The 23,798-nt window shown below is 36.8% G+C and overlaps 4 protein-coding genes and 1 pseudogene across 6 annotated transcripts; 3 read left to right on the plus strand and 2 right to left on the minus strand.

Moving 5' to 3' along the window:
• Positions 1–366: 366 nt before the first annotated feature.
• Positions 367–1,357, plus strand: LOC140967352 (EID1-like F-box protein 3). Its single transcript, XM_073427826.1, has one exon. It carries the CDS (start codon positions 407–409, stop codon positions 1,199–1,201), a length of 795 nt encoding a protein of 264 aa, XP_073283927.1. The 5' UTR covers positions 367–406; the 3' UTR covers positions 1,202–1,357.
• A 997-nt stretch (positions 1,358–2,354) lies between these two features.
• On the plus strand, positions 2,355–7,595 carry LOC140967345 (CSC1-like protein At4g02900; annotated as a pseudogene).
• A 78-nt stretch (positions 7,596–7,673) lies between these two features.
• On the minus strand, positions 7,674–16,127 carry LOC140967218 (mediator of RNA polymerase II transcription subunit 33A-like). 2 transcript variants are annotated; one of them, XM_073427619.1, is made up of 12 exons: positions 15,727–16,127; positions 15,497–15,607; positions 14,720–15,067; positions 14,289–14,605; positions 14,124–14,215; positions 13,254–13,614; positions 12,315–12,525; positions 11,572–11,686; positions 11,153–11,314; positions 10,057–10,717; positions 9,310–9,516; positions 7,674–8,925 (listed from the first exon to the last, which is right to left on the minus strand). In XM_073427619.1, the coding sequence occupies exons 1-12, from the start codon at positions 16,002–16,004 to the stop codon at positions 7,802–7,804; spliced, it is 3,987 nt and encodes a 1,328-aa protein (XP_073283720.1). In that variant the 5' UTR covers positions 16,005–16,127; the 3' UTR covers positions 7,674–7,801. The 2 variants fall into 2 exon arrangements, with proteins under 2 accessions (XP_073283720.1, XP_073283721.1); XM_073427620.1 differs by lacking the exons at positions 15,497–15,607; positions 15,727–16,127 and having other exon boundaries at positions 14,289–14,639; positions 14,720–14,860.
• A 645-nt stretch (positions 16,128–16,772) lies between these two features.
• Positions 16,773–19,284, minus strand: LOC140967237 (endo-1,3;1,4-beta-D-glucanase-like). The gene is made up of 8 exons (XM_073427647.1): positions 18,993–19,284; positions 18,752–18,911; positions 18,465–18,486; positions 18,050–18,176; positions 17,658–17,748; positions 17,452–17,541; positions 17,204–17,304; positions 16,773–17,068 (listed from the first exon to the last, which is right to left on the minus strand). Exons 1-8 carry the CDS (start codon positions 19,116–19,118, stop codon positions 16,928–16,930), a joined length of 858 nt encoding a protein of 285 aa, XP_073283748.1. The 5' UTR covers positions 19,119–19,284; the 3' UTR covers positions 16,773–16,927.
• A 1,436-nt stretch (positions 19,285–20,720) lies between these two features.
• On the plus strand, positions 20,721–23,386 carry LOC140967344 (uncharacterized). Of its 2 annotated transcripts, none has more exons than XM_073427817.1 (5): positions 20,721–20,976; positions 21,357–21,528; positions 21,804–22,161; positions 22,258–22,326; positions 22,728–23,386. In XM_073427817.1, exons 1-5 carry the CDS (start codon positions 20,893–20,895, stop codon positions 23,230–23,232), a joined length of 1,188 nt encoding a protein of 395 aa, XP_073283918.1. In that variant the 5' UTR covers positions 20,721–20,892; the 3' UTR covers positions 23,233–23,386. The 2 variants fall into 2 exon arrangements, with proteins under 2 accessions (XP_073283918.1, XP_073283919.1); XM_073427818.1 differs by having other exon boundaries at positions 20,724–20,976; positions 22,731–23,386.
• The last annotated feature ends 412 nt before the right edge of the window (positions 23,387–23,798 follow it).

Consider the following 23,798-nt stretch of genomic DNA (forward strand, 5'->3'; position numbering starts at 1 on the left):
ATTTACTATGGGTCAAGAGTCCATACGTGGGAGATGGCTGAGTTCCCCACGTGTATTACTTATTTGGTAGGTACAAGGGAAATATCTAAATCTGCCACGTGCCTCCCGCAGATATTTGTACATACTACACGTGGCAGGATCTACCAGATTCTCCCCAATCTAAACGTCGACGTTTCGTGTTCCCCTGTGGTGAAGAAATCCAATCATTTCTTCAAAAGTGTCCTCTAGCCCAATGGAAACCCGACAACAGACCCTTAATTTCGCTTTCTTTGAAAACCGTTAATCAACCTATGTTTCAACGTGTCTCCCGTTGTGTATAAAATTCCCAGGTCTTCACCATTGCCGACACTGGAGAATTTTAGTTGGGATTGTTTTAAAACTAGCTAGAAGAATATATTAATAATTAATGAGCGCGAGTTCATCTAAAAAATTGCAGAAAATCGCAGATTCCGGCGACGATTGCTCGGAATGTGGGATACTAAACGAGCGAGTACTTGTCCTTCTCTTGCAGTTCTTGAAATGGGACATCCATGTCCTCTGCCGTATGGCCTCCGTGAACCGGAGGCTCCGAGCACTGGCGAAGCGGCTGCTGTGGCGAGAGCTTTGCCTGTTCAAGGCGCCGCGGATGGTATCCACTTTAACAGAAGGAGCTCGGAACAGCCGTATGATCGGCGGGTGGCAGTCGCTGGCGAAGCTGCTTTTCTTCTGCGGGGGGTGTGAATCAACGGCCAATTTCGAGTTGTCCCATCCCCGTCCGGGGCACTTCGTAAAATCCACCCGGTTCTCCAAAACCTCTGGTCAGAGCTTCCTGTTGAAGAAATGCCGAGGAGACGTTCTGTACGTCAGCGACCCGTGCGAGCACCCGACGTCGGAGAAGGAAGACGATATCGGGATTTACAGAGGCGTGTTTCGGGAGTTCATGAAGTCAAGGACTCGGGAGTTTCTGATCGGAAGGCAGGTGGATTTCGACGCCCTGCTTAGGTGTCCTTACTGCGGGACGCGCATGTGGAGCATGATGGCGGGTCGGTTGATCCCAAAGAAGAGTGCCGCCCGTCGGCTGGGGTCCAGTGACGACGCTTTGGAGTATTTCGTTTGCTTGAATGGACACTTGCATGGAACCTGCTGGCTGGCTCACCTGTCGTCCGACGACGAGAAGAAAGACGATGATTCGAGTGAGAGTGCCGACGATGACGGTGGATGATTTCACGAGGAACGGATATATACCGATCGTTGATGGATGCAGGGAGAATGAAGCCTTAGCCGAGCTGTGTTGTATGTGTTTCTCAGTTGCATGATTTTCAATCTTGCATGCAAACTTGTCTTGGGATTAGTTTAATTATAGGTTCACATTTTGGAATCTTAAGTTATACCATTCATATATTTATGGGCCTAATAATTTAAATTAAAACTTTAATTTTTACGAAATTTGTTTTATCCATATTAATTTTTTATTGTTGATTCCCAAGAATATGAAATTAAAATTTAAAAACAATAGAATAGAGTCAAAATTTTAAAATATATGAAATTGACGCAAAAATTTATCATATATACTTGATTATATATGTCGGATTGGAGGACGATGCTCAGCATCGAGAGACCGATCGATCGATAGTACTAATGAGATCTTCACTGGGAAAAAAACCAGAATGATCACCATTTCTGAAGTGTAACATTCCTGCTTAATTCGTTTCTTTTGGGGTAGGAATAATGTCTTGGATTACTCTCGTTCTATCACAATAATTAAGTCATTTATCACACAATTCACAGCGATCAAGTGTATGATATCAAAAACTTTTTTTTTTGGGGAATATTAAGTTAATACATATTTAATTGGTAAATAGACAAAGTGTTAATTGCTCCTAAAATACTGCAAAATATTTTGGTAAGGAATCGTGTCAAGTCATTTACAGATATCGTCAATATTTGTGTATGTAGTAGTTAACAAGAAATGACAATATTGGGACAAGTGGAGGCATTTTATGAATGTGTTTGCCTTTCACGTAATAAAAACATAGACATATTCAAACGTGTGATATTTGAGGGATATAAATAAATTTAATTAATAAATAAACAATTTTTTTATATTCAAATTTTTATTTCATATTTTTCTAGCTGGCTCGAAATTCAAATATTATATTCTCATCGTCCAATATATATAGGTTTATTTGTGTTTTTACACCAATTAAGAAAATTATTGGCAAAATGAAAATTTCATAAAAAAATTCATTACACTCTTATTTATTTAATGAGTAATTTATTAAGATATAAAAAATTGTTGGAAGTTATTAATGTATATAATAAATAATGTAGATTAACAATATTAAATATAAAAGTTGTACTATGTATTTGACAAGATGAAATATTATTTCCTGACGGTTCTTCAATATGTCGAGGGTGTTTCAAAACTTCTGCTTCCATCTCTGATCTACGGCATTCTTGTTTCTCAAGGATTGCTCCGTAACATTGCTGAGCCTCTTTCTGATACCAGTGAGCTATTCAAGATTGCTCCTGCTTTTTTCAAAGCAATAGGAAAATTGATCTGCCCTGTGCGCAGATCATGTTGCTCCAAGTGTTACGCCTAATGTTGCCCCTGAGACTGCACAACATGTTGTGCATCCGTCCTCTACATATGATTTTGTTCAGCTTGCTCCTTCAAGCTCAAATTGATTTTACTCTAAAGGAGATTGTACGTGCTAAGGACTTGATCGCCCATTATGAAGATCAAGTAACTCATTACCGGATGCTCTGGATATTGGTGTCCAGATTAGGGGGAGGAGATGAAGCTCAAGCTGCTGAAGGGACAGAGCATTGAATTGAGGATCACTTGAAACTCTTTATGCTCTGATGTTTTTTTGGTTAATGCTTTAACTGTCTTTGCTTTGCTAGTCTAGCTCTAATAGTATGTTATTAGTTAGTTTCGTTTTCCTGAAATGTTTTGTTGCTCTGATCTAATGAACTATTTTTGCTCCTGCATGTGTTGTCTCACGTGTTGCCAACACGCCCAACAACATCCGTGCTAACTTATTTTTAATCAGGGGGAGAAAAATTCTTGAATTCGGGGGGAGATGACTTGAGCTACTAATTTTGTCCAGAAAGACAAAAAAAAAAGAGATTGAAAGGAAAAATTATCTTGGATTCTAAGATATAATTTATTACTTGAAATAATTTCTTCTTAAATTTAACTTCCTTATAGATAATATCTCATGAGATATTGAATGATTGGTTTTGCCTTTCTAGATATTATATTTATGATAATGATTTTCTAGATCTTGTGGAGATAAAAAAGATAAATTGGTTTGATCTCATTTTGTCCAGAAAGGCAAAAAAATGGAGATTTAAGGGAAATATATTTTCTCTGTTTATAATATCTTAACTTAAAATGATTTCCCTAATATTATCTTTTCCTTGATTGATTTGATTTGGTTAATATTTACTGAGATTTTGTCTTTCTAGATAATATGGTATTTAATGTTATAATTATGCTAAGATTTAATGAAAATATGATATCCTTGTTTAAATAGAGTTTGTGACTAACAAAACTCTAACTTTCCATATTGTGTAGGATTTTTTATTGATGAAACCTAGGCTTATAAATAAGAGGTTGGATATCAAAGAGACAGAGAGTTTTTCGCGGAGATAGTTTTTCGTGGAGGGGATTTACGTGAGGTGATTTTCGTGGGAGTTTTTCGTAGCGGCTTTCTCGATTAATCATTCAAGGTTTTTTGCACGTCATGGTTCTCATAGAAAAACATCCTACAGAGATGTTGCTGTTTTGAAGAGGAGTCGACGGTTTTGATTTTCACTATTCACTTGAAAGTTTTCGTGGCTGCATATCGTGTGCACTTTGCACGTCGTGGGTTTTAGAGAAAATTATTCTACAAGGACGTTGCTGTTTTTGAAGAGTGATGTTTCACGTGTTGCCGTGATTGTTGGAGACATCTCAGACAGCACGCATGCAAGTGTTGGCTGAAGATCGGGTTTTGTTGCTCCAGTTTTTGGATTCACGTTTTTGCTTTCTAATTGCGTTTTAGTGTTGTTCTCGGTTTTAGAAAGTATTTTATTTTCTAAACTTGTTGAGGAAATTGATTTTCGTTAAAATCACTAGTGATTGGGTTTTTTGTAAACATTTTGATTTTCTAGTGATTACTTTTTTCCATGACGCACCGCACAATTATTTATACTTGTGCATATTTCATGTTGTCCATCGTATTTATTTAAAGTCAATTTGTGTTACAAACTTTAATATTACGCTGCATGTTGTCTTAATTGTTGTAATATTTGTCACAACACTTAATTCTGATAAAACACAAATTTATAATCTTACACTACTGTTACATAAACTCATATATGTCAAGCAATATTCCTTTCAAGTGGTGTTTTCTAATTTAGGCAGCCCTTGCGAATAATGGTTATATCTCCAAGAATTATACATCCAAATATTCATTGGTGAAAGTAAATAGAGTTTCTTGATGTTTTTCTAGTTTTTTTTTCCCAGGTTTTTGGCACAGTATTCACATTTTGGACATGCTATGCCTTTACAAAGAATATAGTATCGTATCCGATAAGAGATTACAGTTCCTAGCTTCTGAAAGTCGTCGTCCGGATCAATTCACCGTAAAGTGTACAAACTTATTCTTTTTCTCACGATATTTCATATGTTGGGAATTGGGATTATGAATAAATATTGATTTCCAGGTCCTTGTGAGAAATATTCCTCCAGATCCTGATGAATCAGTGAGCGAGCACGTGGAGCATTTCTTCTGCGTGAACCATCCAGATCATTATCTCACACATGAGGTTCGTGTTTATGTTAAAGAAAGACCAGAAAGGGAAATGAACTTAGCTGTACAATTATGGATTATATTTATGCATTTTATTCTGAGGTGTTAAAGTCTTTTTTTCCGTCTGTCAAAAATTGAATTTCAGGTAGTGTATAATGCAACAAAACTGGCTAAATTGGTGGAGAAGAAGAAGACTTTACTCAATTGGCTCACTTATTACAAAACACGACTCGAGAGAAATCCTTAGAAGAGGCCACGAACAAAGGTTTTTGTTCCTATAATGTTGGTTTTGGTCAGTGGAATTTTTTCATTTTTAAGATATGAATTTTCTCATCTGATTTTTATTTGTATAGACAGGTTTTTGGGGTCTGTGGGGGAAGTCAGCGGATTGCATAGATTACTATACAGAACAAATTCAGAGGATATGTTGATGCAGTAAGCTTTTTGACACTGCATATGCTCGTCTGAATTTTCGATTCTAAGTTAAAACTTGTAACGTTGCTACATTTTCTTATCCACGTCAATTTTTCGACCTGCTAGTTTTATCAGTGTATATTTGTACTTTTCCCAATCTTGGTTCATGCTCTCCGTTTTATTTTCAATTTTCAAAGCTGCTATTTTGTTTATTTCTCGTTATGAAATGAAGTAAAAAACTAACAAAAGGGCAGTTAATCTTTCTATCAGAAGGCTTGTTGGGGCCACCCCTTTTTAAGCTCAAATCCATCGCATCTTTTTCTAATAATATTTGTTTGTCATGCTCCGAGCATGGCTGCCTAATTGGCACAACAAGCGAAATGTCACTGGAAATGTAGTATGATTTAAAATATTTGAGTTGTATTGGTATATCCAGCTACATCTTTTACTGTGGGCACTTGGCCATATTGTCTGCTTCTTTTTCCCTATTTTTAAAATCTTTTGTGTGGATCCAGGAAGCTGTTGAAACGGAGAGGGTCATGAGTAACCCCAAGGCCATAGTTCCTGCAGCATTTGTGTCATTTAAATCCCGATGGGCTGCAGCTGTTTGACTCAAACTCAGCAAACGAGCAATCCAACTGTTTGGCTTACAGAATGGGCTCCTGAACCAAGAGATGTTTATTGGGATAATGTTGCAATACCGTAACTGCTGATGGTTGTTGCTTTGTTCGGTCTCACATTCTTTTTCATGATTCCTATTGCCATTGTTCAATCCATGGCTAGCATTGATGGCATTAAAAAGGTCCTCCCATTCTTGAAACCGTTGATTGAAAGGTAGGTGAACATGACTGGTCTTACTAAAAGTCAAGTCTTTCTTCGGTAAAAGCAACATCTGATATTGATTTTTTTTAGGGAAGGGATCAAGTCTATTAATCAAGGCTTTCTTCCTGGAATTGCATTGAAAATATTTCTGATTCTTCTTCCAACAATCCTAATGTTGATGTCTAAAATGGAAGGTCATATGGCCCTTTCGTTGTTGGAGAGAACATCAGCTGGGAAGTACCATATATTTTTACTTGTCAACGTGTTCTTTGGAAGTATCATCACTGGTGCAGCGTTTGAGCAGCTCCAAAAGTTCCTTAATCAGTCCCCATCAGAGTATGCTATCTGCTATCTTGTTAAAATTTGACACCAGAAACATAATTTCTTGAGTGCTGATTCAAGTTTTTTCCTTTCTTGCAGGATTCCAAAAACAGTGGGAGTTGCCATTCATGAGAAAGCCACTTTCTTTATAACCTATATTATGGTCGATGGTTGGGCCGGCATAGCTGCGGAGGTTCTTAGACTGATTCCTTTAATAATGTTCCACATCAAGAACACATTCTTGGTGAAAACCGAAAAAGACAGGGAACTGGCAATGGAACCTGGTTCTATAAATATTGCCACATCAGAACCTCGTATACAGCTATATTTCTTGTTGGGACTCGTATACTCGGTCATCTCACCTTTTATTTTACCTTTCATCATCATATTCTTTGCCTTTTCTTACGTCATATTTCGCCACCAGGTTTGTGTTATCTGCCATCCGTAATACATTTACAAAGTTTTACATCTGGGTCGAAAAAACAACAATATTTTTATGATGGTTCTTGTTTTTGCAGATCATCAATGTTTATGATCAGAAATATGAGAGTGGCGCTGCGCTTTGGCCACATGTGCACCGTCGTGTGATTATAGGATTAATAATATTACAACTTTTGCTAATGGGACTTTTGAGTACAAAGAATTTTGTTAAATCAACTCCAATTCTGCTAGTTCTGCCTATCTTGACCTTCTGATTTCACCGCTTCTGCAAGGGACGATTCGAGCCGGCATTCGTCAAGTTCCCACTACAGGTTAGTAGTCATCCTATAAAATTTATGTTAGAAATTTTATCATAGATAAAAGAAATCAAAATTACATAACGAACACGAGCAGGAAGCAATGGTGAAGGACACGTTAGAAAAGGAGACGGAGCCAAACCTCAACTTTAATGCATTCTCGCAAGATGCTTACGTTCATCCAGTGTTCAAAGGTATCAAGATAGATAGACCGGCGGCTATTGAAGAAGAAGAGAATAATCCACTAGTTTCTACAAAGAGAAACTCACGCATGAGTAGTAAAGCTGGTTCTGGTGGCATCACTCCTGAAGTTATATTAGAAGAAGTTACTTCTAATTTGTCATGATTTTTTTACCAGCAAATATCTATTCTTTGGAAAAAAAATTTTTTTATTGAAATTGTCAATATTAGTGTGAAAACTCTTTTATTTATATGCCTTTTTGAAAGACTAGTGCGTCTAAAATTGGGATTTGCTGTTGAATCAATACTCGTTGTAGCAAATTAATTTGAAAGCAAGACTTCTGCTGTGAGAATTATTCGATGTTCTTTGTTGTATTTTCCACACCGAGACAGATATCGACAAGAATTTGCACAATGGTAACGCAAGTAGAAAACAACCTTGCACAAAACAATGATACAAATTATGAAATTTGCATTAATATTATCCAATCCATCTAAATATATAAAAACACCAAAGATAGTATGATTCGAACAGAGGAACAAAATTCAAAATCCTGTTTCTATGATCATCTCAGCAGCAGCACCCATAGCACCAATCCCACTAATTCCTAGAAGGGACAGCGCCAAGTCTTCCTCATTCCATTGTTTTAATCCCCTGCTAACTCTCTTTACGACTTCGACGTCGACTTCCAGCATCCAAGCAGGGGTGCAGCTAATCATCAAACTTATGTATCCAGTGACGTATGCTTTATAAGTAGCTTTGTCGCAACCGAGTGATATTTTTCCATCCAAGGCACTTGCCAGGAATTCTAAGTGCTTTTCGAGAACCTTAGGTCGTCTCTTGGATGCGGGTGATGTCAAGTCCACTCCCCATGCAAATATACCTGTATATACGGTGAAATATGCAAGAGCGTAACCAACCATCATAGCAACCATACCTCCTGATTTCTCACTGCTCGATTCTGACCCATGAATCGAGGATATTAGCCATGAGGGTAGAGTTTCTTTGATCAAAATTTGAACCAAATTTAGACCACCGGTAATCCAAACCAGAGAAGCGGCCAGTGAAGCTGCAGTCTTCACTTGGGTCATTGAAGATGAAAGAGAAACCAGGCCATACTTCGAGCTGTACTTGGTTTTCTTGAGTTCTTCTATTTTTTCTTTGGATAAACCGTTGTTCAGAATATCTTTGACTGTGAGCATCAGAAGAGAGAGAATTTCTTCTGTGATAAACATGACATTTCTCACTGATTGATGAACTCGTAAATATAGCACTCCAGGCGCGACTGCAGATAATCCGCCGGCAAAGTGGGAACCAAAGCCATGACCGAGAAGAGCACCAACACCACCATTGCTTGCTACTGAAGAAGAATTTAACCCAAGTACTGCTGTAAAGCATACTTTCAGGAGTTGGACGACAGCATCACTATTGTGGTGGAAGACCGTCTGTGCAGCAGAGAAGAGAAGAAAGTCACTCCAGCGCTTTACCTTTTGAGTCCATAAAGCAGCTATTATTGACATACAAGGCCAGGGACAACAGATGCCAAGGTTACTCAAGGCCGGGCCAACCAGATTTAGAAAACGCCGAGTTGGTTTGTCGAGTTTATAGGTTATTGTGAGGCTCACTAGGGCAGCCAGGGGTAGTGGTATAGTCACAGGAGAGCTTCCCACTACAAGAAAAAACACTAATCAGCATAATAGTTGCGAACTAGGTGCTTTTTTCAACTTTCTATGAAAAAAGACAAATCCTAGATCCTTGAAGAGTCTAAGAACATCTGTTTCTAAAGAAGGATGCGTAATATAATGTAAAACTGGAAAACCGTCACTCAAATAAAAAAATAACTCACCACGGAACAATAAAAAAATTAATCTCAAACCTTTTACCTTAATAACAGATACCATTCAACACTTAATTTTTCTGATCTACATTTTAAATTTAAAGTCAAAAAGCAATCATGCTGTAAAATCCAAAGCCAGAAAACTATGCCAGCAGCAGAACGCAAAAAGCAACAAGTAGTTAGGCAACTTGATTTGCAAATATCAAAGGCGCGCACCCAAAGCAAGACATGGGACATTAACACCAGTAGAAGCTAAAATTTTGTTTATCTGTTCCTCAATTATGGATAAATTTGCAGCAGGGCTCGGCCAGTCCATTCCATTCATGAGAGCGGGCTTCCAAAGGCCCCGGGTCACTTCTGCAGAAAAGTAACTTACAATCGTCCCCAAAGAAGCAGGCAGAAAGTCGGCAAGATCTTTGAGCCCTGAGGTGGAAACATGAAAGTCAAGTAAGATTAATAAATAATAAACAATTCGTAAAATTTGGAATTAAAGAAAAAAAGGAACAACCTGATATTAAAAGCAAAGAGGTACGTAAATGCGACGATAGACATTTCAAAGTACAGATATTCAGTAGTCATGAAAATCATAAATGCGGGTTTTGAAATGGATTTCTAAAATAATTTCTTCCAAACTTCTGCAAATATTTTTTGCCACTGAAAATATAATACAATTTATTCTATGTGATTATCTAAAACTTTTTGCGGCCATGGAATTAACAAGAGCTTGTAGGTCAGAGAAATTATGCAGACACAAATGGTATTTCATTTTCTAAAAGCAGCCAATTATTTATCCAGGTAGGAAAACATGTGAGTCAAGTTTGATATGAAGACTACAGTACCAAAACATGCTAATAAAATTAGATAATACTACAGTCTCTTTAAAAAAATCGCATGCATCTTCAAGGAAGTGCAATATTTATGAAATGTAACTGGTCTATTTTAATAGCAAAAATATTGACAAACCAGTGGTCAATTCACGTGGTGTTAGTTTCCCATGGGCACAAGCAGCAAGGGCAGCATCAAGAACAAAGGGAACCGCTTCAAGAATATCCCAAGCAGGTAATTTAAGACACAGAAATGAATCATCAGTTCCAGATGCAGATGAGCTATTGCTTCCAGAGGTAGGAGTCAGCGGTTGACCACCTCTGTTTATTTTTTTGAACATCATGTTTAGGAGCGCCTCAACAATCTGATGAACAGGATTTCCAGGCACCAGAGCAGAAAGAATAGATGCAATGCATTCCTGGTGCTGTCGGTACCAACGCTTTAGTTTTGGAAAAGAATCCATGAATATGGGATCAGTGGAAGACGGATGTGCCAATCTTGACAGCCTACTTGCTGTATTTTTATTCTTTAGTTGATTCTCAAACGCAGCTAACTGGGAATTGCGAACCAGTAACAGATATTCTGGAGTCAACTGGGATCCAACTGAGCGGACATCTCCTATTACATGGTCCAGTGGTGGTCGATCAAATCTCCACAACCGCAACAACAGATTAAATGCATTTGAAAACACGGTATGAGAAGATATTTCTTCTCCAGTACTAAGACTCCATGACACATTGGGTGCACATGAACCAAAGACCTCACAGATTGACATCAAGACAGCAGCAAGTTGAGGAACCTGCAAGATAGTTCAATAGTTGTTGCACATGAACATTCTGAGATTACAATGTTTCCATAAAACTTATTCATTTCAGTTTTCTTCCTTCCTCCCATTTTAATAATAATCTCTGGGTTCATTTCTTAATCTAATAATAATGTTATTTTTAGTTCCTGCACAAACCATCCTTCATTAACTTGTATTTTGTAAATATTGACAAAGGTAGCAACACATAGTTAAAAGCAAAATATTAAATGGTCAGCATAGTACAAGAATACACTAACCTGTAAGGTCTTGGGTTTTCTGATAGTAGAACCAACTTTGTTTTCAGGTTTTAAAAAATAGTTTGATATAAAAGGTTATATCTAATTGCACAAGATGGCTTGAAACTCGTTGATTTTCCTTACAACTCTACCAAGGTACAGAAGAAGAGGAAAGAAATGAATTTGGACCTACCAAACCGTGCAAGGAAAAAATCTGCATACTATCTACAGATGATATCCCGCCAAGGAGAACATTCAGAACTGGAGCATAACCTATCAAATGAGACTCGCTTCCAGAAAAATCAGTAGGAACTGCAGGTGAAAGCAATCTTACGATGAAAAGGGCAGTATGTTCCTGTCAGCACAAGAAAAAACCATCGTTGAAAATGTAACAAAGTGCAGACTGCAGAGAGCTACAAAAGATAGGCCTATAGGGATATCTTGTCCCATAAATCGCATCATCCTCCATTTAAGGACTGTAAAGGGAAATGGATAATGGAACAACTCAAAAAGGAGAAGACGCTACATTGCTTTGGGCTCAAGTATCAGTGAACTAACTCGAGAGTCTCAAACTAACATTACAAGTCAAACATAATATTCATAACCAATTACCTGAATATTCCACCCACGACTTAGAGAAGCCCCACAGAATATTGTAGCGGCAGAAATCTTCTCGTCATCAGTACTGCTGATAGCTATCTCGTACAATCTCTCAATCTCTACTAAGCTTCCATCAATTGTATAACCTCGAATCAGTTATAATTAATACCACCAGGGATATATAAGAATATATATTGAAAAAAGGAAGGATCCGGTGCCCTCGGTTGATTTATAAAAACTAAACTCAATTTCAGCTGCCTTATTTGAATTGACAACTGGCTAAGTAAACAGATTGAATTATAACATCTCAGCTTCCTTACAGCAGGTGACACTCGAAACAGGGAACTGATAACCCAGCACTGTTTTACTGTGATATAACAACCAAGTATATGGTTAAAGAATTCACTAAGAGTGGCTGGGTGGTAACATCCATGGATAAATTGATACCAATCCATAAGTTTGTTATGGGATATCATGAAATGATAATACCAGCGAAAAAAAAAAATAAAACTCAAGAAAAGAAAAGCATTGCCTGCAACTTTTCTCATTTGTCCTTGAAGGTCGACAGATTGTTAAGATGAGCTGTTTCATAAATTTTGATTTTTTATCACAAAAGAGGTCAAGAAGTGTGCGCCGACGACGCTAAAAAAAATTCAAGAAAGCTAGCTATCAAGGGCCTCCATTTGAAGTAGATATCAAATTTCCACGAGTTAGTTAATGACCATATTAACTCCCAAATTAAAAATTTTATCTACCTTGTGGCAGGAGTCGATACCAATGCATTGACCATTGTAGGAGTTAAAGGCGATCCTTTCATCAATGCTGACCAACAAGGAACTTGTCCAGAAACACTACGTGGAATTTGGTTGCAATGTCCCTTTACGTATCCAGGCCACAGATATGCTGATGTATCCAAAACATTTCTAGCTATGCAAGCCTCAACAATCAGATGCCGAAGGTCCCCAGCTGTAAATGATCAGAATTAGAAGCAAACCAAATGGCTTGAGAGAGGAAGAAGTTACCACCATTTTTCACTTTACAACGAGCCTTTACCTCACTGCGTGGGATCCGCAGTCCGCTACATGAATTATCTTGTCACTGTGTTATCTCCAACTATATCATCATTTATGTTAAATGGATTTTATCCTATTTTATTCTTGTTAACCAAGTATCCTTTGGTCTCCGTCTTCCTCAGTCAATGTGTGTTTTTGTCACTTAATGTCCTCGTTCAACCCTTCTGTTTGTATTCTATATAAAACATCTTTATCAACCCCTCAAATGTTTCGAAAAAATGATCCTAGATACTTAAAGTTCTCATTACAAATAACTTGTCATCTTCTATCTAAACCAATGTCTTACATTTAATACTGCTAAACCTAAATTTCATATATTATGTCTTTACTCTAGTAAGTCTAAAACTTTCGCTTCCAGTGTTTCGTGCCAGATTCGAGCTTAGCCTAATACTGTTTTTCACCTTATGTAAGTAAGATTGCATGCATAGGAATAACTGAGGCAGTATTCACTAAACCAGAGGCTCAGACAGCATAATGCAATCGCATCACACTGATTTGCATGCAATTTCAATACTCTCATCTGACAGACAACAGAAGAATAATAAGTTCCAAAAAAATTTCTGTAAAGAGATTCAACATCTCTGAGTCCTCTTATGAAAATTAAGTGTATAAAAAACTCACAGATATTTATGGGAAAGTCATTCAGGCTCATGCCATCAATGTGTCCACTGCCAACTGTTAGGCCTGAAACAAACATCATTGCTTTTACAGCAGCTTGATTAGCCAACGAACTGACAAGTGGTGGAGGAGTCAACAAGCATTCAAAATCATCCAACCGCTGTAGGCTGGAAACTAAGTCCTGACGACGCTTTCCCATGGAGAGTATGTCCTGTCTTTGATTAATGGAGCTTCGTTCAGCTTCACAAATTAACATGATCTCCTCTTCTTCAACAATATGGACAACTACTAGAATGACAACAGACAGTAGCATGCATAAACAAGTGTCAAGACGAGGAATTGGGCCTTCACTTAAATTCGTCTCCTGACACATCCAAAGAAAATATGTCAATTTCGAGCATATATTTGATGCAAAGCGTCCAAATATAACCATATCAAAATGAATTTCAATCATGTAATACAATCTTTATTAAGAGCTACCTTCCTCAATAACTTATGTACGATGTCGGCAAACAAAGCAGACCAATTATAATATTTATGCATGCCCCAAAAATTGTAAATCAAAACAATTACATGGACCAACACAACTACTGAGTCCTCACCCAAGGCTTGGGCATAAATATATTAGTTATGAAGACTTTGCATATATCAAAGTTATAGAAGTTAACACTTAATTTTTCTTTCAAATTATATTTACCAAGGACAGCATAGCAGGAAGCTGGAACTCCATTGACCAAACAAATTCCAAGGACAATGCATATATATAATCAAAAAGAGTTTTACTTAACACGAGCAAAAGAATACAGACAGACTAAACTCAAGATTACAGTGGGGCAAAGTTATACTGTTTCATCATTTTCAATGATTTCTTACCCTCTCGACAAGTCGTAAAGCTGCGATCCACAAGCCAAGAAATGAATCCTGCCAAGTGGTTTGGTTCAGAGCCTGGAGTGCCTTGACCAACCCTGTCATACAAATCTAGATTAGCAGATCTACACTAAATTAAATAGCTGTCCAACCATGTTTCAAAATATCTACCTGTAAGCGTTTCAGCAGCAGCAGTGGTTGTCACTTGCATTCCACTTATTGCATCTTCCAAATAAAGATCTATGGGAAGCCAAAGTTCTGATCGAACAGTACCAAGACTTTGACCAGCAGATGACGGAGGTGACCTAGATGTAAGCGTGTGGTATTGTTTTTGTGAGTTTGTTTTGCATTTACATGGCAAAACATGATGTTTATCGGATGTTAACCGTGAGAGTTCCTCCGGAGAAATAACTTTTGAATTTCTCAGAGATAAGGAATTTGCAGCGAGCAGTCTCAAACTGTGAATAAAGCATCCCCAGTGCATTGGCCTAAAAGCAAATGGGACGAATGCATGCTTCAGTGCTGTATACAACCATCAAAAGTCCAACTCACATTTCTATACAAAAGTTTATAGAGAAATCAAAAGGAAACAAGAAAATTACATGTTTCGACGAGCCAAATAAAGGATTCCAGAAGTTACTTTGTTCTGGAAAAATTCACCAAGTAGCTCCACAGCAACAACAGTATTGATTTTATTCAATGCCGCCTGACGTTCCCCTTTCTTTCCATCAAAATTATCAGCATAATCTATCTCCATGTCTTGATTCCTGGTTGGCCACCTAGATTTCTTTTCAGGAGTGAGTTCTATCAAACCTTCATCATCAAGTGATGCATCGAGTAATCCCCATACAATTGCAAATATAAATTCCGCAATAAGAAGTCCTGGTTCCGAGGATTGAACTCCGAACACCTGACAAAATTGGAGGACATTGTTTACTGATTCCATGACCCTGCAAATGGATATTTCATCTCATCAATAATTGCAATGAAGGATCAATACGATTATATGAAGCGAAATTGCAAGTTCCCATTTCGCAAAACAATACTGAATGATGGATACCTCCAAAATTTCTAAAAAATTAATGAATTTAATGCCCAAAAAAAAAATTCCAGCAGGTTTCCACACTGAAATTTTAATTTTTGTTTAATAAGAACTCTGAACTATGAACAATCCAACCAGCTTGTCTATACTTATGCTACGCCAAATAAATGGCGACTACACCACTCACTTTTTGTATCTTCAAAAGATTTGCCTGTTACCATGAAGATAAAAATCGTTGAACAGACCGTGGCTAGCTAAAGAGTGAGCTAGTGCATAATTTACATCACATATAGCAAGAAAAATATAATCTTAAATATTTGAACCAAAAAATACATACTTTTTATAGTTGGGACTATTAATTAGAGATGGCAGAGAAAACGCATATCTCTTAACAAGCTCCATATAGAGTCTATATGCCACTGGATGCCTCCTTCTCCTTGGAATTATCCTGCATAAATAACAATATGCAAGTAAAAATGTTGCATATGATGACATGGAAAATTCCAGGCAGCATGAATTGATGGTTTCACATGAAAGGACCGACTAGTTAATAAAATGAAAGCAAACCTCGTAAAGAGAAGAGCGATAACGAACATGGGGGGAATGATACGAATCGTCAACGCCTTCTCAAGGAATTTCCATGCGATAGGGACGTTGTTTGACCAGCAAATGTGAGAGACAAGTAGCTCCGCTACTTCAACTGATGGCATGGATACCCCAGCAGCGTTGAGGCTTGAAGACAGCTGCATGACCCAAATCAGGGGGTCAGTGCCCCTTTCCTGCGCCGCTTTCGTCAACTCCAATACACCGTCCCATGTACGCTGCGGCGGCGCCGTCCCCGCCATATCAACTCACAATTACAATCCTCCGGAGATATTTACCGACGATTAGGGGTCTTCGTTCATGCAATTCGGGGGCCGCCGGAAAAAATGGAGCACACGAGCCCGTGGGCATTAATTTTGAAGAGCCGACGGCACGCCAATTATTAAAAGTATATTTGACTCAATATTATCAGAGAAATAAATTTTTTATTTAATTTTAAATATTATCAGAGAAATAAATTTTTTATTTAATTTTAAATATATGAACCAATAACATATTATAAAATACTTTTATATTTAATTAATTAATTAATTAATTAATTAATTATTAATAATCTTAATATAGTCCCACAAAAATTTTAGTATTTTAATGTGTTCATATGTCGAATATAAAAATTTTCCAGAAAAATCAACAGCGATGTCCCTTTGTAATTTTGTTTAATAAATGTATTACACTATTTTCGAAACAAATAATAATAAATTTTATTGAGAAATTTTTTTTTAAAATCATTTAATTTTATTTATATTGAGCAAGAGTAAATATTGAATTACTCAATTATTTAATAATAAAAAATATTCACATTTATTTTTAAAATATATTTAATCAACCTGTTCTTGTCACCAAAAATTAGTTTTTTGATCATTTTGTCTTGAATGACTGTTGGGAAAAGCCTAGAGGTAGGGATATATTCCACCAATATTATTACATGAAATAGAGAAATATTGCAGGAGACATCTCTATTTTTTTAAAAAAATTGTCAAAAATATTCTTTAAAAAAAAAAGCCTAGAGGTAGGGAAATATTTCACACCGCCTTTGAATAAATTATTCTTTGGAAATGACAACATATTTCAAATGAGACAAGCCAATGAGAAAATCAACGTAAAATATATTTGAATCACTTGTTCTTTGGAACCTTAAAGTGATCAGTTGCCTTCAATTCTCCTCTCAATCGACATACTTGATCAACCAATTCAGCATATCTAGGTGAGCTTTATCAGCAGCCTTCACAGCCTTCTTATCAGTCAAGTTGTACCTCAAGGTCCACCCATGAGCAACCCCAGGAAAGATTTTCGCAAAGTTAGGAATCTATAACAAAAGGCAAAAAAAGGCCGAAATTTTACAACTGATTATTACGATTCAACTCAAATCTTTTGAATATATGTGTCCACAAAAAGTATAGCACAGATATGATCGTCTAAGAGAGCCAGACCGAGTGTTTACCTTTTTGGAGGTCAAAATCTCCTTGAACCTTTTAACTAGCTTGGGAGGACACGAGACATGGTCATTCTCTGCTCCCAAAATAGCTAGTGGTAAATTAACCTCTGCAAATAACTCACAGGTTAATTAAAACTTTTCTATTGTAACACGGTGCATTTTAAGGCAATTCTAGTCGAATGATGAGCATTTTATCTCAAGAAAATATGTCACCAACCGCAAAACTCGGATTTTAAGCAAATAAAGCTTCATACCTTTCATGTCATCTTCGGTCACAAGTGATGGATGTAGAAGAACTCCAGCTTGAACAATCCCGCATTTTACTAGTTCCACGGCCACCTTACCTGGCGATATAAAAAAATTAAAAAAAAAACAGGTCAAGAATCTGATGCCTCTTGGATTATGGCTTAGAAGCAACATACAATCCAAGTTGGACCTGATGTGACCTACTGAAACATACCGCCGTAGCAAAATCCAGCAACGCCGATTGATGATGTACCGCGACCTCTCAAAGCCTCTAAGACTGGTTTCGTATCTTCAAACGCCTTAATCTAATAGAAATACTAATGACAATATGTCAAAAGTACTAACACACGATTCGTCATAAATAAACTAGCAAATACCTTACTGCATGAAACATACAAGAGTTTATGGTTATGGAAGCATTCAGACGGTAAGTAAAATCTAAGAATCACCATTAAAAATTGGGAAGACTAAAAGAGAAACCAATTTGCGTTTCAATTGGCATCTCAAAACGTGTCTTACGTTCACGTACTGAAAAGTTCACTCAATTCCTTGAGTAATATTTTTTAACGTGTAAAACGAGGTCTAGTTAGTGGGTAAGAAACAAACTGGATCATGCTGTGCCATCCAGACCGGCTTAGTCTTATTTGGGTTTGTAGGATCGTATGGATCTCCGTGGAAGAAATCCGGAACCACCGCATAAAACCCAGAAGCCGCAACTTTATCAGCAAGTTTCCTAGGAATAAATAGATCCTGGAATCAGTTTCAACAAAACCAAACAAAAAAATATCTCTTTCAAGATATCCACAACTGGATTAGGGATAAATTGCCTAAAACCACCTTTGTGTTTTTCTAAATTTGCTAAAATTTTCTGTGAATAATGAATAAGCTAAAAAGCCAAATATTGACAAACATGGAGCGAAACCCCCATGAAAAACTAACAAGCTAAAACTCCCTTGTATTGTTAAATTTGTAGCTAAAAGCCTAAAACCCCCAGAAAATATGGGCCAGGATGTAGGAATACCTCAGGTTGGGTGCTGTATATCCTGCGCAAAAACATTAACTGCATAAGGAAGCAAATAAGAAAATACAAAATTATTCACTTTCTAAAATGTATTTTTTAGTGTGTTCACTCGCAGGTTGGCCGTTTGATCTTCTAGGCAATTCCAATCAAGAATTGAATTTAAAAAAATAATAAAACCAATAATTGGTTACAAATATAAACTTGGTGAATGATTTTATTTCAGTATGTTCCATGACAAATCGTGAAATTTATAAATAAAATTTTGCTTTTTTTTTTTTACAAGTTACCGTAAATGTCGGAAGCAAGGACGATAGCGAGCTTCGAATCCGAAGGGCCCGAAACGTAGCATTGAAGCCCTCCCATTTCCAGAACCGACCCCCCTCCGCTACCCCCGTTCAGCAATGGCGGATTCTCGCTGCACTTCGGTCCCAACTTCGCGTGACCAGACTGCAGAGATTTGAAAAATAAAAAAAAATTGATCTCATCTCCACAGTTGAAATCAACCCCTTCTAAAAACAGCCGACTTACCTGAACTTGATGCAACTCCTCCGGTAGGAGACGGCGTTCGGCGGCTGATTTTTCCGTTCTAGCGATGATCATCAGCATCAGATAAATCAGAATGAAAGTGTAAACAATTCTTTCAGTTGTTCCCATATTTCGCCGTGTATGGATCGATTAACTGAAATGGAGGGATCAAATGATTGAAATATTGAATTTGAATGTGATCTTTGACAGGGAAGTAATCGAATTGGAAGTCAAAAGTTTACGCACTCTGATTGTAAACTTTTCGTAAACTTTTGACTTTGTTCTTGTTTGGAATTTGGAAAGTGCGGAATGGTGGACTCATATTGCTCCAATATTCTATTTTGGTGTTTCATCCAAAAATAAAAACATTTCTATTTTTGTGTTCCTATTTCTATATTTTTATTATAATGTCTGATCCACGTCGTCTACTTCGGAAAATACGTAGAAATTTCATAATATTCAAGCGTGTACCTAACAATTTATATTTATTTTATATATGTGTTACATGACACATTTTTTTATTAAATCATAAAACTCATTAAATATAACTTTTTGACCGTGCTCTTATGTTAGCATCTTGATACTCTTAGGCATTTCCGGTTAGGTTAGGGCTCGAGTAAGATAGGAGGTCGGGCTGCTAAGGACTCGGGACAATGAGCTAAGGTTAAAGAACGATGAGGGCTTCAGCATGGTAGGGGTTCAGGCTACTATGAGTTCGGGGAATGATGAGGCTTCGAGAATGGTTAGGACCCGGGATGACCATAACTCGGTTTTAGGGGGATCAAACTGAATTATCATGTTTTAGTGAAATACATTTTATATGTTTTCAAAAAATAAATAAATTTTATATTGTTTTTTATCTTGATAGGTTAAATCATAACTGATGGAAAAATTATTCAACTATTTAAAATGCATAAGATAATGGTCATCACTCTCGGAGAGCATTTACAAAAGATCACACTTTTGTAGGAGTGATTAAATTTATAAAGACAAAATGTCAATTTTAATCATGTATGTATTGATGTGTAGTATTTGTAGTCATGTATATTTCATTGATCAATTATAATAATATAATTATGTTTTTTAATTTAATGTCAATAATAATCTTCAGTGTAATAATATATAAACCTTTTTTTGTATTGAAAGAAATATGGAATAGTGCTGGAAAACAAATAAAAACAAAAACATGTGTTCGATCTCATGTATGATCCACAATCAACCACACCACCAGCCCCAATGTAACAAAAAAAAAAAACAAAAGCGGTGGAAGTAGGGCGTGAAAAATATATCGAAATATCGAAATACCGTACCGAAAAAATAACGAAAAATCGAAAATAATTTTTTTATTATTATTTTTTAAAATTTAAGTTCGGTATACCGATAATATTTTCGATATACCGACATTTTTTCGGTATACCGACAAAATTTTCGGTGTCGGTACGCTATCCGGTATGAACTTTTTCATATCGAAAATTCGATATACCGAATATGCGGTATATCGAATTTTTGATATCGGTATCAGTATGAAAAAATTCCATAACTATATTTACGGTACGGTATATACCCACCCCTAGGTGGAAGGTAATTTTGACAACTAGAAGATTTCTGAAACAGAGAACATCGAAAAGAAGCTTTTGTCTGAACTCAGAAATCCAACCTGGATTTGGACCCACCAACTCGCTCGAATTCCCCGTTAATTCTTGTATCACATATATCTATTTTCTTGATTTCATTTATAATGCAACTTGCAAACGAAATTGGGCCTTGATTAATATGAATTAAATCTATTGTAAATTTGAGGAGCGGTGTAGGATAGGCCAAATCTTGTTGCGACCCTTAAAAGACGGGTACAGAAGACGGAACCTTATGGTTATCTGAAACTGGGTTCCTCTCTGAGGAAGAGATGACGGAGCTCTGTTTGATGGCCTCGCATGGCTGCCCTCCTCATTTGTTGCATTCAGAACCAGGCTTTAACATGTTCTCAAAGGTATAGAATAGAGGATTCCGTGTTTGTATAAGGTTCATATGTATATATGCTCAAGAATTTTCAAGCACGAGCTTGAGATGCATATGCCCAAGATTGGCAGCCACTTTCTTTTTTTCCCTTTTTGCTTGACTTATGATATTTTCCAGAATCGTTCCCATTATTTCGTGAATGATAATGTTTTAGTATTATGAACTATTTGAACCAAATGAATAATATCTTAGTATTTGCATAGGAAGGTGGTGCAGATTTCGTTCTCCTGGAAAAAGTTTTGCGATTTAGTTTTTTTTACTTGATTCGTGACTGAGTACTTTGTTGATTGATTGGCGTCCTCTATATAATTTTGTGTTCTTGTCGTGCTGAGCTTCTCCTTTATGTCGCAGGACTTTCACAGTTTTCTTCCCCATCAGGACTCAAACCAAGTTCAGTTTAGCTCTCGCTCCTTTGGTTTATGCCTGCACCAGAAAGAGGATTGGAAATTTACCAGTGGATTGTTAGACCGTCATAACTTGATCACACTGGACTCGGCTTTTAAAAGGCCTACTGGCATTCAAGGTTCACCACCGACTAATTTTCTCCTTTCCATTTAAATATCTGTTATCTTTTACCAAAAAATACCCTTCCAAATAATATATATATTTTGCTACTTGTGTATTTTGATAATACAATGCCTCTAGAATGTTGTGATTCATAGTTGTTACTTCCCAAAATCCGGACCCAATAACTGTAAAACTTGCAACTCATGGGATTCAAACTCATAAATTTGAGAATTCAGTGACGCTGAAGTAATCCTCACTCTATCCATGTTTTAAATTTTGTCTCTCAACCAGGCTCCGAACCTTCTGGCTTTGGGATCGCCGATAAATGTAAAAGTCAGGAAAAGATCTTGAAATTACTTGCCTCTGGATCAATGGGAGTAGAAAATGGTTCGCTTGATTTGTCTTTGCTCCACGATTTGATGTGGCATCTAGATTTTGCACCATTTACTCAGCAGTCTCTTATATATCCAACCGGGGAATTCTACTTCAATGAATCTTCTGTGGAATATTCGTGTGATCTTGATGGTCAACAACAGAATTATTTTGAGAATGAGATGAATGATGTGTTACACGAAATATCTAGCGTTTACTCATCAAAAAATACGAATAAATCCAGTAAGCAGACTATGCTGGTCCCTTTCTTTGAAAGGTATTAATTAGCTTTATCTGTTTCATTGACCACTGAACTATCTTTATGAATTTGTTTTTTCTAGGATCCTCACAATGTTTTTATCTTGTTTACCAGGCGGAAAAGAGCACAAGCCAGCGCAATTGCATCCAATGTTCTAATTGAGAAAGCAGGACCTTTGAAGAGGTACAACTCTGCTTTAAAACCTGACATATAAATTTATACTTTCTCAAGGACTCCACTGTAAGGACAAGCTATTTACATCCATTTATAAACTTAGACCTTAGTGGTATCTTGGTAAAGTCCTCAGTTTTTCATAAAATAAGCCGCCTCCGTCTATGTATATTCCTATTTGATTTTTTTTTAAAATTTTCTTAACAAGTTTATATCATCTTCAATCTGAATTTCTAAAGGTTAAGATGCGAAATTCTCCTATGCAAAACCATGTTTTGGCCTCTATTTCGTATGTGCAAAGGCGTGTGATTGCCACTTGCAAAAGATTAAACTGACATCTTACTCTAGTCTTGTTCTAGATATATATGACCACGAGATGAAAAAATCTTGCACCTTACGTTATAAATTTTTAGCAGCCACGAAAAAGTGAGGAGAAAGGCATCAGAGAAGAAGAAGAAGAGCCCTACAAGAACAATTAAAGAGAGGGAAAAGAGCCACGTGCACATGTGTGAAATTCTTTTGTCCATTCTTGTCAACAAAGAGCAGCGGCAGACCAGAAATACTATCCGCTCGTTGAAGAAATCCAGTCCCCAGCTGCCTGAGATGCTAACCCAATGCTCCGCCACCATTGCTGGAGCTGGTATTGCTGTCATTTTATCAGCACTCTGCCGTGTACTCTGTAATAGGGTACCCTTTTGTGCGTCTAAGATTCTGAGTACTGGATTGGGGTTGGGGCTTATTTCGCTCTCGTGGGCTGTACATAAACTGAAAGATACGGTGGATTCTATCAGCAAAATTTCTGGCAAGATGAGCGAAAAAGAAGATGAAATGATAAATTGTTTGGAGGGAAATATGAAAGATATGTACTATCGTGGAGCGGTCTTGATGGTAGTTGCTGTTCTGAGGGTGGTGGTCTGATTAACGTTGGTGAGTTTATACTTCACACAACGTTGCACGCACTCTGTTGGGACATTATTCGTAGTCTCAAGATTGAAATTGTAATTCAAGAAGTTACATTTTTTCCAGGGAATTTTGTTGGAGGAGCAATCATCCTCTTGTGAAAATTTGTATATCTAGACTCTAATGAAAACATAGAAAATAATGTGAAAGGGTAATGAAAAAAGGTTAATGTCTTTGTCAAAATGACCAAAAGTAACATTAACATAAGCTACATTGACGTTTAGAGAATCATCATTCCCTGATTAAAATTTTCCATTATCTAGTGGAAACAAGGAAAACGCGGAGGAAAACGAGAAAAAGTCAATGTCTTGTGTCAAAATGATTAAAACGAATATTGATACATACTCTTGTTCTATTATTACTGTCGCAGAAATTCTAGTATTCATAAATACAATGCATAACTTTGAATTAGGGAATGAATTCTCGCAACCCATACTTGACGTGAATAAAAAATTTATATTTATATTGGGTAAAGAAAGTGACCTTTACCGATATTCATTCGGACAATAAAAAACAAAGAACCC

This window comes from Primulina huaijiensis, unplaced genomic scaffold, assembly GCF_012295235.1.
Source record: "Primulina huaijiensis isolate GDHJ02 unplaced genomic scaffold, ASM1229523v2 scaffold24871, whole genome shotgun sequence".
In the NCBI taxonomy this organism is placed as follows: domain Eukaryota; kingdom Viridiplantae; phylum Streptophyta; class Magnoliopsida; order Lamiales; family Gesneriaceae; genus Primulina; species Primulina huaijiensis.